The following is a 14,509-nucleotide window of genomic DNA, read 5'->3' as shown; positions in this document are numbered from 1 at the left end:
TATAAGTTCCCATATATACATGGTTCCTAGCAGGAAATTAGGTTTGGCAAGTACAAATTACCTGTCCAAGAGATTATATATTTAAAACCAGGTTTAAAAGTCAGATCTGAATGAAAAATCACAATCATATAGAGAAATATGTAACAAAATTCAACACCCATTCATGATAAGAACTCTCAGTAAATTAGAATTAAGAAATATCTTGCAAAAACCTACAACCAACATCAGTCTTAACAGTGAGAAACTGAACATTTTCCCAGCAAGACTGGGTACAAAACAAAGATGTCCCTCTCACCAGTCCTTTTCAACATCACACTAGAAGTCATGTCAATGCAGTAAGCCAAGAAAATAAAATTTAAAAGTATACAGATTGGTAAAGACATAAAACTGTCTTTGTCAACAGACAACATGATCATCCTTGTAAATTATCTATTAAAACATTCCTGAAACTAATAAGCTAATATAGTATAGTTGTACGATATAAGATTAATATAGAATAGTGAACTGCTTCCCTATATACCAAAGGACAAGTACAATATGAAATTAAAAATACAAGAACATTTATATTAGCATCCAAAGAAAGTAATACTTAGGCATAAATCTAACAAATACAAAATTCATAGGAGGAAAACTGTAAAATTCTGATAATAAACAACTAAATAAATGAAGAAATATTCCACATTCAAGGGTAGGAAAATTCAATACTGTCAAGATGTCAGTTAATCCCCAACTGAGCTATAGATTCAATGCAATCACAATCAATATCCCATGAAGTTATTTAATGGATATGGACAAATTGATTTTAAAATTTATATGGAGAGGCAAAAGACCCAGAACATATTAGTCAACATAATACTGAAGAAGAGCAATGTTGGAGGACTGACATTCCCTGATTCAAGACTTACTCTAAAGCTACAGTAAGCAAGACACTGTGCTACTGTCAAAACAATAGACAAACAGATCAATGGAACAGAATAGAGAGTGCAAAACAGACCTCCACAAATACAGTCTGAATCTCTGACAAAAGAGCAAAGACAAATAATGGAGCAAAGACATTCTCTTCAACAAATGGTGCTGAATAAACGAATATTGAAATGCAAAAACATTGATTTATACATAGGCTTTATACCTTTCACAAAAGCCAACTGAAAGTGGACCACAGACCTAAATTTAAAACCCAGTACTATAAAGCTCCACAAAGACAAATCAAAGAAAACTTAGATGACCTTTTCAGATACTTTTTAGATATCACTTAATAGATACAATGCAAAGGCACAATTCATGAAAGAACTAATTGATAAACTGGATTTGGTTAAAATTAAAAAACTTCTGGAACTTCCCTGACAATTCCTGGTTCTACTGCAGGGAGCAAGGGTTTGACCCCTGTTCAGGGAACTAAGATCCTATATGCCACAGCCAAAACGGAGAGTAATGAATTAAAGAAAAAAAAATTTAAAGCTTCTGCTCTACAAAAGACAATTCCAAGAAAATTATAAGACAAGCTACCAAGTGGGAGAAAATATTTGCAAAAGAAAGATCTCATAAAGGAACACTATCCAAAAAGTTCAATACTACTCAATAAGAAGGCAATCTAGTTGAAAAACAGGCCAAAGATCTTAACAGACACCTCATCAAAGAAGACACACAGACAGCAAATAAGCAAAGATGTTTCACATTATATACTATCAGAGAAATACAAATCAAAATAAGAATTACTGAGATACTACTACACATCTACCATAATACTGACAACACTAAATACTGACAACACTAAATAATGGCAAGGATGTGGAGCAGCAGGAACTCACAATCACTGCTGACAGCAATGCAAAAGGGTATAGCCACTTAGAAGACAGTCTGAAAGATTCTTATAAAACTGAAGATGCAGAGCACATCATGAGAAACGCTGGACTGCAAGAAACACAAGCTGGAATCAAGATTGCCGGGAGAAATATCAATAACCTCAGAGATGCAGATGACACCACCCTTATGGCAGAGTGAAGGGGAACTAAAAAGCCTCCTGATCAAAGTCAGAGTGGAGAGTGAAAAAGTTGGCTTAAAGCTCAACATTCAGAAAACGAAGATCATGGCATCTGGTCCCATCACTTCATGGGAAATAGATGAGGAAACACTGGAAAGTGTCAGACTTTATTTTTCTGGGCTCCAAAATCACTGCAGATGGTGACTGCAGCCATGAAATTAAAAGACGCTTACTCTTTGGAAGGAAAGTTATGACCAACCTAGATAGCATATTCAAAAGCAGAGACATTACTTTGCCAACAAAGGTCCGTCTAGTCAAGGCTGTGGTTTTTCCAGTGGTCATGTATGGATGTGAGAGTTGGACTGTGAAGAAGGCTAAGTGCCGAAGAATTGATGCTTTTGAACTGTGGTGTTGGAGAAGACTCTTGAGAGTCCCTTGGACTGCAAGGAGATCCAATCAGTCCATTCTGAAAGAGATCAGCCCTGGGATTTCTTTGGAAGGAATGATGCTAAAGCTGAAACTCCAGTACTTTGGCCACCTCATGTGAAGAGTTGACTCATTGGAAAAGACTCTGAGGCTTGGAAGGATTGGGGGAAGGAGGAGAAGGGGACGACAGAGGATGAGATGGCTGGATGGCATCACTGACTCGATGGACGTGAGTCTGGGTGAACTCCGGGAGTTGGTGTTGGACAGGGAGGCCTGGCGTGCTGAGATTCATGGGGTTGCAAAGAGTTGGACACGACTGAGCGACTCATTTGATCTGATCTGATACTCTTACCATATGATCCAGCAATTTTGCTCCTTGATATTTACCCCAGAGGAATTTAAAGTTCAGTTCAGTTCAGTTTCACATCCATACATGACCACTAGAAAAACCATAGCCTTGACTAGACGGACCTTTGTTGGCAAAGTAATGTCTCTGCTTTTGAATATGCTATCTAGGTTGGTCATAACTTTTCTTCCAAGGAGTAAGCATCTTTTAATTTCACGGCTGCAGTCACCATCTGCAGTGATTTGGGAGCTTATGGGTATTTATCCATAAATTTATCCATAAATCCATGGATGTCTATAACAGCTCCTTGATATTTACCCAGAGGAATTTAAACTTATGTCCCCATAAATCCTATGGGGATTTATCCATAAACTTATCCATAAATCCATGGATGTCTATAACAGCTTTGCCCATAAATTTATATGAATCAAGTTTATCCACAAAAATTTTATATTTCAGTTTTATAGCTAAACTTGGAAGCAACCAAGATCTCCTGCAGAAGGTAATGGATAAACAACCTGTGATACATCAGATAATGGACTATTATTCAGCATTAAAAAATTGAGCTATCAAGTTATGAAATGATAGGGAGGAACCTCAAATGCAATTACTAAGTGAAAGATGCCAACCTGAAAAGTCTTTCTCCTCCATAATTCCATCTATATGACATTCTGGAAAAGGCAAAACTAGGGACACAGTAAAAAGATCAATGCTTGCTAGGGCTTGTGTGATAGAGGAGGGATAAAACAGAAGACTTTTTAAAGGAGTGAAAATACTCTATAAGATAAAGTCTATATGATACCATAATGATGGATACATGTCACGCATTTGTCCAAACCCATTCAATGTACAACATCAAGAGTGAAATATAATGTAAACTACAGACTTTGCCAACAAAGGTTCATCTAGTCAAGGCTATGGTTTTTCCAGTGGTCATGTATGCATGTGAGAGTTGGACTGTGAAGAGAGCTGAGAGCCAAAGAATTGAGGCTTTTGAACTGTGGTGTTGGAGAAGACTCTTGAGAGTCCCTTGGACTGCAAGGAGATCCAACCAGTCATTTCTAAAGGAGATCAGTCCTGGGTGTTCATTGGAAGGACTGATGCTAAAGCTGAAACTCCAATACTTTGGCCATCTCACGCGAAGAGTTGACTCACTGGAAAAGACTATGATGCTGGGAGGGATTGGGGGCAGGAGGAGAAGGGGAAGACAGAGGATGAGATGGCTTGATGGCATCACCGACTCGATGTACGTGGGTTTGGGTGAACTCTGGGAGTTGGTGATGGACAGGGAGGTCTGGCGTGCTGCGATTCATAGGGTCTCAAAGAGACGGCCACGACTGAGCGACTGAACTCACCTGAACAGACTTTGGGTAATTATGATGTGTCAATGTAAGTTTGATCTGTTAATGTAAATCTAACAAGTTTGCCACTTGGTGAGGGATGTTGTTAATGGGGAAGGCTATGCATGGATGGCTCAGTTGGTAAAGAATCTGCCTGCAATGCAGGAGACCCTGGTTTGATTCCTGGATCGGGAAGATCCACTGGAAAAGGGATAGGCCTTCCCACTCCAATAGTCCTAGGCTTCCCTGGTGGTTGAGCTGGTGAAGAATCCACCTGCAATGCAGGAGACGATGGTTTGATTCCCGAGTTGGATGATACCCTGGAGGAGGGAACAGCTACCCACTCCAGTATTCTGGCCAAGAGAATTCCATGGACTAGTCTATGGAGTCGCAAAGAATCGGACACAACTGAGCATTTTTCATTTTCATGCATGAGTGGATGCAAGGGGTATAAGGACAATCTCTGGAGCTTCCTATCAACTTTTCTGTGACTCTGAAACTGCTGCAATATGAAGAAAATCTTTAAAAACAAAACCACTATGAGGTACCATTTCACGCCAGTCAGAATGGCTGCAATCCAAAAGTCTACAAGCAATAAATGCTGGAGAGGGTGTGGAGAAAAAGGAACCCTCTTACACTGTTGGTGGGAATGCAAACTAGTACAGCCACTATGGAGAACAGTGTGGAGATTCCTTAAAAAACTGGAAATAGAACTGCCTTATGATCCAGCAATCCCACTGCTGGGCATACACACCGAGGAAACCAGAATTCAAAGAGACACATGTACCCCAATGTTCATCGCAGCACTGTTTATAATAGCCAGGACATGGAAGCAACCTAGATGTCCATCAACAGATGAATGGATAAAGAAAGCTGTGGTACATATACACAATGGAGTATTACTCAGCCATTAAAAAGAATACATTTGAATCAGTTCTAATGAGGTGGATGAAACTGGAGCCTATTATACAGAGTGAAGTAAGCCAGAAAGAAAAACACCAATACAGTATACTAACGCATATATATGGAATTTAGAAAGATGGTAACAATAGCCATGTATACGAGACAGCAGAAGAGACACTGATGTATAGAGCAGTCTTTTGGACTCTGTGGGAGAGGGAGAGGGAGAGGGTGGGATGATTTGGGAGAATGGCATTGAAATACGTATAATATCATACATGGAACGAGTCGCCAGTCCAGGTTCGATGCACGATACTGGATGCTTGGGGCTGGTGCACTGGGATGACCCAGAGGGATGGTATGGGGAGGGAGGAAGGAGGAGGGTTCAGGATGGGGAACACATGTATACCTGTGGCGGATTCATTTCAATATTTGGCAAAACCAATACAATATTGTAAAGTTTAAAAATAAAATAAAATTAAAAAGAATATATTAAAAAGAGACTGATGTCAAAGACAGAATAAATTTTCATTCACAATTTTTATCCCTCATTTTTTAAAACGTACTTTTCAGTCAAACACAATGACTGCTAAAAATATATCTGAATTCCTTGAGAAAGTTATAGCTTTCATTTATCTCTAATAGTGTAAGTATTTTTAACTAATCCAATACATCCTAATTTAATAGATACACATTATGGATCCATCTCATTAATGAACATAAACTTATTTTCAATTTCTTTTAGTAAGGCAGCTGAACAACATGAAGATGACAGGTGCCAAAATACTACCCACCAAATAATAAGAGGATTTCCTTTCATTTGCCTTAAACTTTTTAAGTTCAAACTTCAAAGAAAGTTCCCTGATACTTGTAGAGTTCTAGGATTTAATGTAATGTCATATCCACTTTATACTGCCCACATTACAAAATTAAAATCAAATGCTTCTTAGATTTCATCTTTCTAAATCATTATAGTTTCTGCCTGTGATTATTTCAGGCACACATCTCTGGTCCTAACTTATAGCCATTTTAGTATCATAAGGATATGAGTACAAAGAGCTTTCCTGGAGCATTTTTCCTTTTGTTGGTTACGTAATGCACTGAACCACAGTTTGGCAAAATATGGCCATGGATTAATCCAGCATGTTGCTTATTTTTGTAAAAAAAAAGTATTCTGGAATACAACTATACATATTTATTCTGTGCTGTTTACAGCTGCTTTCATGCTAAAACACCAGAGCTGAGTACTTGTGATAGACAATACAACTTCAAGCTTAAAATATTTACTATCTGGCTCTTAAAAGAAACAGTCTGCTTAGTGTCACATTGAACTAATCTTTCACATACTCTTGATTCCATTATCTATATAAAGATATCTTAATCAGCTACTTTAATTCCTGCTATGCTATACATATTCCCTATATTGCTGCTGCTGCTGCCAAGTCACTTCAGTCATATCCGACTCTGTGCGACCTCAAACGGCAGCCCACCAGGCTCCCCCATCCCTGGGATTCTCCAGGCAAGAACACTGGAGTGGGGTGCCATTGCCTTCTCCTATTTCCTATACTACAGGACATAAATTCTCCCTCATCATATATTTATAGAGAAATCTAAAGCAAGGGATGTTAGCCATTTCTTCTGTCAGTAATATCATCTTTTTTGGTACCCTGTAACATCCTAGATTCTAGCACACTTAAGTAAAATGCTGGAAAAAAACTTTATTCATAACCATGTTTACAACAGGAAATCACATGCATCTTTGACTTCTCTCATGTACTGACTAACTTTAAAAGAAATATCAGACAATAGTAAATAGGTAGGAGAACATCTGGAAAGGAACCCAAAGAATGTAAGCCTTGCATCTAAAATTAACCTACACCTAATGCTTGATTATACAAAATAGCAAAATGTATGGAATGGTCTTCTTTCCTTCTTTCTCAAACCAAATCCTGGTATTCTTCTACTTTAAGACTCTCAGAGTCCCAGTTTGATATTTTCAATTAAGGAAGTATAAGAGAATGAGAGTTAGTAAACTGTACAATGTTTCCTAGAGAATAGAATTATTATAATTTGAAAGGCAGGGAAAAAAAAAAAAAGTACACAGGTTTCTTTTAAGTCTCTTCCCTTCACATGGCCACCATAGTAAAACAGTATGAAAAAGGTCCCTAACACAGCATATGCAAAAGAGACCAAGCTATCACTACTTCCTACTATCCCTCCCACCCATACTTCAGGCACAAAACCTTGACCACTACTATATGAGCATTCTCTTGTTGCCTCTCTGATAACAATTCCCCTTAGACTGTCTACTGTCTGGTAGCTGTTAGATGTGTCTTTCTTTACACTTTTAAGTAGATCTGTAGCTGAGGTTTGAATGTTTGCAAGGGAGAAAAATTACTGGTGGAAAGAAAAGGTGAAAGGGCTAGCTAGCTATAGTCTAAAACTATTTAGAACTAAATCAGTTAAATAGCCCAGCCTAACTCAATAGATAAAATCAACTATTACTATGATTTTTCATTCTAACTCCACCTTTTATTTCCTACAGGATTTAAAAGACAAATGCATGAAAATAACTATAAATCTATGATAATGGGTATAAAATATACAGTAAGGATATAATTTCTGACATCAATGACAAAATGGAGGGGGTTGAGCAGTAAATAGTAGTTTTTGTATGCAATTAAATTAAGCTGATGTCAGTTTTAAAAAGATTGTCAACTTTACAATGTTACAGGTAATCTCCATGAAAATAACTAATAAAAAATTACCTATAGAAGATGTGTATCTGGAAAAGAGAAGGGCATCAAAACATGTCAAAACAAGAAAATCAACTAAACAAAACAAAGGCCAAAAATGAGGGAAAAAAGGGACAAAAAAGCTATAAGACACACAGAAAGTAACAAAATGACTTAACAAAATTAAACTGTTTATCAGTATTTATTTCAAACATAATGGCTTAAACTTCACAAAGATATAAACTGACAGAATGGATTTTTTAAAAAACAGATCAAACTATATGCTTTCTGCAAGAGACTTACTTTAGATCTAAGGACACAAACAGCTTGAAAGTGAAAGATATTCCATGCCAATAATACCCAGAAGAAAGCAGAAATGGCTATAATAATATCACTCAAACCAGACTGGTAGGTCAAAACCTATAATTACACAAAAGATACTGTACAATAAAAGGTAACTTCATCAAGAAGATATAATAACTAGAAATGTATACACACCAAATATCAGAGCTCAAAAATACATGAAATATTGATAGAACTGAGGAAAAAATTCACTCTACAGTTAACATGAGACTTCAAAACCTACTCCACTTTCAATAACTGACAGAAGAGCCAGAGGAAAGATCAGTAAAGAAATAGAGGATGAAAACATAAACAGAATACTCCTCCATCAACAGCAGAATACACATTGTTCATACATGTACACAGAACACTTTGCAGGACAGACCAAATTTTAGGTCCTAACACAGGAGTCAAAATTTTTTTAAAGATTGAAATCATAGAAAGTATCTTTTCAAATCACAATAGAATGAAACTAGAAATCAACAGCAGAATGAAAAATGTAAAATTACAAATATGTATAATTTAACACACTTACTGTTAAACAATGAGTCGAAGAAGTCACAAGGAAAACAAATCTATTGAGACAACTGAAAATCAAGATTATGTACAACATACCAAAATTCATAGCATAAAGCAATAACTATACCGAGGGAAATTTATAGCTGTAAACATTTATACTGAAAAAGAAAGATCTCAAATCAACAACACAACTTTATATCTTAAAGAACTAAAAAAGGAGCAAACTAACCCAAAAGTTAGCTGAAGTAAAGAATACAGATCAGAGAGAAATAAAATAGAGAATTTAAAAATAATTGAGAAAATCAACAAGAGTTGGTTCTTCAAAAAGATGAACAAAACTGAAGAATCTTTAGTAAGATTAAAGAGAGAATCAACTAAAATCAGAAATGAAAGTGGGGACATCACCACTAATTCTACCAAAATAAGAGGGTTTTTATGCCAACAAATTGGATAACCTAACGTGAACAAATTCCTAGAAACAAATTCCTAGAAACAAAATAGATTCAAATCTATTTTGAAGAAATAGAAAATCTAGATAGATCTATAACTAATATAGAGAGTGAATCACTAATCAAAAATCGCCTAAGAAATAAAAGCCCATGATCAGATGGTTTCACAAGTGAATTCTACCACACATTTAAACATTTAAAGAAGAAACACACATTTTTCTCAACCTCTTCCAAAAAACTGAAAGGAAAGGAATACTTCCTAAGGCATCTTAAGGACAGCATTACTGATACCAAAACCAGACAAAGATACTACAAGAAAAAAAACAAAACTATAAACCAATATCCCTTATGAACACTGATGCAAAAATCCTCAAAAATAAGAGTAAACAAAATTCAACACCATATTAAAAGGATTATACACCATGACCCAGTAGGACTTATCCCCACTGGGATAAGGAATTCAAGAGTGGTTCAAACATGAAAACAGATCAACGTAATACACCACATTAACAAAACGAAAGGACAAAAATAACATCTGATCATTTCAACTGATGAAGAAAAAGCATTCGAAAATTTTAACACATTTCCCTAATAAAAAATACTCAAAAACTATAAGCAGAAGAAAACTAACTCAGAATAATAAAGGTCACATATGAACAAACTACAGATACCATACTCAAGGAAAAGATGAAAAGCTTTTCTTCTATGATCAAAATAAAGGATGCAAACTTAAATTGACTTTATTCAACATATGACTGGAAATTCTACCCAGAGAAATTAGGCAAGAAAAAGGGAAAAAAAGGTATCCAAAGTAGAAATGATGAAATAAAATTGCCTCTGTTTTAAGATAAAGTGGTCTTATATGTAGAAAGTCCTAACAATTTCATACATACACACACACACAGAACTTATAAGCAAATTCAAAGTTGCATAAGATAAAATCAACTCAAAAAGTCAACTGAGTTTCCATTTATAAAGAAATTAAGAAAACAATTCCATTTATAATAGCATCAAAAAGAATAAGCTTAATCAGGGAAGCAAAAGACATAGTGAAAAGTACAAAATAATGTGGAAAGAAATAAAAGATACAAGTAAATGGAAAAATAGCTTGTATTCATAGATTGGAAGACAATGTTAACATGTCACAACTAAAAACACCTGCAGATTCAAAATCTCAATGACATCTGTTGTAAAAATAGAAATATTCATCTTAAAATTCATGTAGAATCTCAATAGACTCCAAGTCACCAAATCAATGTAGAAAAAGATTAACATTGGATGATTCATGCTTCCTGATTTCATTATTACAAAGCTACAGTAATCAAAACAGTGAGTTACTAGCATAAAGACAGACACAGAGACCAAAGGAACAGAACAGAAAGCCCAGAAATAAACCCTCACATATATGGGCAAATGATTTTCAACAGGGGTTATCAAGACTACTCAACAGAGAAAGAATAGTCTTTTCAACAAATGGTGCTGAAAAACTGCATACCCACATGCAAAAGAATAAAACTGATTGATTACCTTATACCATATCCAAAAATTAACTCAAAAAGATTTCCTAAGAGTTAAAGTATAAAATTCTTTGAAAAAATATATAGGAAAAACTTCAGGACACTGGGTTTACTAATTTCTCATTTGACACAAAAGCACAAGCAACAAAGATAAATTAAACTTCATCATACTTTAAAGCATTAGTGCATCAAAGGACATATTAAAAGATTATAAGACAATACAGAAACAAAAGAAAATATCTGCAACTCATTTATCTAACAGGGAGTTAATATCCCAGAAAGTATTAAGGACAAAACAAAACAAATTTGCTGCAACTTGACAACAAAAAACACAAACAATGTAATTAAAAGGTGTGAGGTGGTGTGGTAAAGAATCCATCTGCTGATGCAGGAAATGCAGGTTTGATCCCTTGGTCGGGAAGATCCCCTGGAGAAGAAAATGGTAACCCACTCCAGTATTTTTGCCTGGAAAATTCCATGGACAGGAGTCTGGTGGGCTATAATCCATGGGGTTGCAAAGAGATGGACACAATTTATGTGACAGACTACACACATAGGACTTGAATTGAAGGTAATGCTCAAAGTCCTTTAAGCTAGGCTTCAACTGTATGTGGACTGAGAACTTTCAGAGGTACAAGCTGGATTTAGAAAAGGCAGAGAAACCAGAGATCAAATTGCCAACAACTGCTGGATCACAGAAAAATCAAGAGAATCCCAGAAAAACATCTGCTTCATTGACAATGTCAAAGCCTTTGAATGCGTGTATCACAATAAACTGTGGAAAATTCTGAAAGAGATGGGAATACCAGATCACCTTACCTGCCTCCAAAGAAACCTGTATGCAAGGCAAGAAGCAATAGTTACAATAGTTACATTGTTCTAGACATAGAAAAATGGACTGTCTCAAAATTGGGAAAGGAGTATGTCAAGGCTGTATACTGTCACCCTGCTTAATTAACTTATATGCAGAGTATATCATGTGAAATGCCAGGCTAGATGAATCACAAGCTGGAATCAAGATTTCCAGGAGAAATATCAATAACTTCAGATAGGCAGATGACACCACCTTAACGGAAGAAAGCAAAGAGGAACTAAAGAGCTTCTTGATGAAAGGTAAAGAGGAGAGTGAAAAAGCTGGCTTAGCACTCAACATTCAAAAAACTAAGATTATGGCATCCGGTCCCATAGCTTCATGGCAAATAGATAGTGAAAAAATGGAAACAGTGGAGGATTTTACTTTCTTCATCTCCAAAATCACTGCGGACAGTGGATTGCAGCCATGGAATTAAATGATGCTTTCTCCTTGAAGAAAAGCAATGACAATCTAGACAGCATATTAAAAGGTAGAGACATCACTTTGCTGACAAAGGTCCACATAGTCAAAGCTATGGTTTTTCCATTAGTCATGTACAGATGTGAAAGTTGGACCATATAGAAGGCTAAGTGCCAAAGAACCGATGCTTTCGAACTGTGGTGTTGGAGAAGACTATTGAGAGTCCCTTGGACAAAAAGGAGATCAAATTAGTCAATCCTAAAGGAAATTAACCCTGAATATTTACTGGATGGATGCATGCTGAAGCTCCAATACTTTGGCCAACTGATAAAAAGAGTTGACTCATTGGAAAAGACCCTAATGCTGGGAAATATCAAAGGCAAAAGAAGAAAGAGGTGACAAAGATGAGAAGTTTAGATGGCAACATCAACTGAATGGACATGAGTTTGAGCGAACTACCAGAGATAGTAAAGGACAGGGAAGCCTGGTATGCTACAGTCCATAGGGTCACAAAGAGCTGGGCATGATTTAGCAAATGAACAACAAAAAGACTTGAATAGACATTTTTCTAAAGAAACACATAAACTGCCAGAAGAATGTGAAAATATGTTCAACATCAATTATCATTAGGAAAATGCAATTCAAAACTATAATTAAATACTACTCACGCCTGTTAGAATCATTATTATTTTTTTAAAAAAAGAAAATAACAAGTGTTGGCAAAGAGTTAGAAAAGTTGGAAACTTTGCACATTGCTGATGGGATTATAAAATACTGCAGTAGCTACAGAAAACAGTAGGGGAGCTTTTTTCAAAAAATTAAAAATAGAATAATCCAAGATTCTACTTCTAGATACCTAACCCCAGAAATTTAAAGCAGGGACGCCAACAGATATCTGTACACCAATGTCTACAGCAACATTATCATCATAATTAAATGTTCATCAATATATAAATGGATAAACAATATATGACATATATGTGCAATGAAATTAAGCTTCAAGAACAAATGAAATTCTCATGTATATGTATGGCTGAGTCCCTTTGCTATTCACCTGAAACTATCAAACACTATTAACTGGGTACACTCCAATACAAAAAAAAAAAAAAGAAATTCTGATGTATGTAACAACATGGGTCAACATGGAGACATTATGCTATGAGAAATAAACCAAGCACAAAAGGAGAAATATTGTATGATTCCACTTACACAAAATACCTAGAGTAGTCAAATTCATAGAGAAATAACACAAAATGGTGACTGCCATGGACTTCCAAGAGGAGAAAGTGGAGCATTATTGTTTAATGGGTAGAGTTCTAGTTTGTGAATCTGATAAACTTCTAGAGACAGATGGTGGTGTGGTCAGGAAAAAGTGTGTATGGACTTATTAATACCACAGAATTATACACTTAAAATGGTATAGTGTATGTTATATATATTGTACTACAAAAAAAAATCAATGAAACATGGTATTTCTTAGCTACATAAGAAAATTTATGAACACATGAAACAGATAATACATACTTGGGCATACTTATATCCATGAAAACCATGGCCTTAGAGAGCTCCACATTGAAGTGCATAGGTACCAAGATATGCTGTGCAGACACGTTGAGTTTTCGTGCTTCTTTCCAATTATCACCTAATTGCAGAAAACAGTACATGTTTAAAGAAAGCAAACTAAAAAACACACTGAACCTAAAATTACCATTACTACTTTATACAATACATGATATAAGGAAATCTTCCTACATCTAGATAATCTCAATGCCATATTCTCAAGTATACATAATTAGTAGGTAAATTCTTTTCCTTCCTCAGTTTTCTTCTTCTGCTTCAGACTATATTTTAACAGGAAAGTGAAAGTGTTAGTTACTCAGTCGTGTCCGACTCTTTGTGACCCCATGGACTGCAGCCTACCAGGCTCCTCTGTCCATGGAATTCTCCAGGCAAATACTGGTGTGGGTTGCCATTGCCTCCTGCAGGGGGATCTTCCTGACCAAGAGACTGAACCTGATTTCTTAACTGTCTGAGCCACCAGGGAAGGACCAGATAGCAGTAGTGCCCAAACCCCCTGCTTCTCACAACAAAAAATGTCTCCAGACATTGACAATGTCCCTTGAATAGTAAAATTTCTCCTACTTGAGATACCACTCCTGGGAAAAATCTATCACTTTTAATTCAAAAATACAAAATGTCTAACATATCTTGTACCAAAGTCTTCAGAGAAATTGTCCAAAATCCCAATTAATCACTTCAGCAAAATGAATCAACAAATAATGCCTTGTGTACTTACCAACTCTGCTGAAAAGCAGCTGTATGCTTGTAAGTTGAATATCAAAGGAATCATAAGCTCTATGCATTATCTCTTCACGATTGGCTCCACCTTGTTTTAAATCTGGTAATTCTGAACGAATTTTACTTGTCACCTTTAAGTTAATTTTAACAGTTTAGACTATGCAAATTACGTCAAATGAAAATATAAAGTTTTTATGTTTTAGACTATACTATAAAAACTTAACAGGAAAAGATAAACTCACAAGCTGACATACATTGTAAGACAATTAAAAACACCTTTATCCATGAAATATATAATGAGAAGGCAAAGTATAAAGTTTTTACATAATAAGTTGTATTTCCTAATCATTTATATTAAAAAGGGAAAACAAAGCCAGTTCTGG

The 14,509-nt window shown here is 35.7% G+C and overlaps 1 protein-coding gene across 3 annotated transcripts in view; it reads right to left on the bottom strand.

Moving 5' to 3' along the window:
- VPS13A (vacuolar protein sorting 13 homolog A) overlaps positions 1–14,509 on the bottom strand; it is a 282,284-nt gene that overhangs the window by 167,415 nt on the left and 100,360 nt on the right. For all 3 annotated transcript variants that reach the window (XM_061425581.1, XM_061425582.1, XM_061425580.1), the window contains exons 21-22: positions 14,125–14,257; positions 13,353–13,470 (exon numbers count right to left, since the gene is read on the bottom strand). In XM_061425581.1, coding sequence (XP_061281565.1) covers positions 13,353–13,470; positions 14,125–14,257 — 251 coding nt within the window. The remainder of the gene's footprint in view (positions 1–13,352; positions 13,471–14,124; positions 14,258–14,509) is intronic.

Source organism: Bos javanicus, chromosome 8 (genome assembly GCF_032452875.1).
Source record: "Bos javanicus breed banteng chromosome 8, ARS-OSU_banteng_1.0, whole genome shotgun sequence".
Classification (NCBI taxonomy): Eukaryota; Metazoa; Chordata; class Mammalia; order Artiodactyla; family Bovidae; genus Bos; species Bos javanicus.
This window is presented reverse-complemented; position numbering and strand designations above follow the sequence as displayed.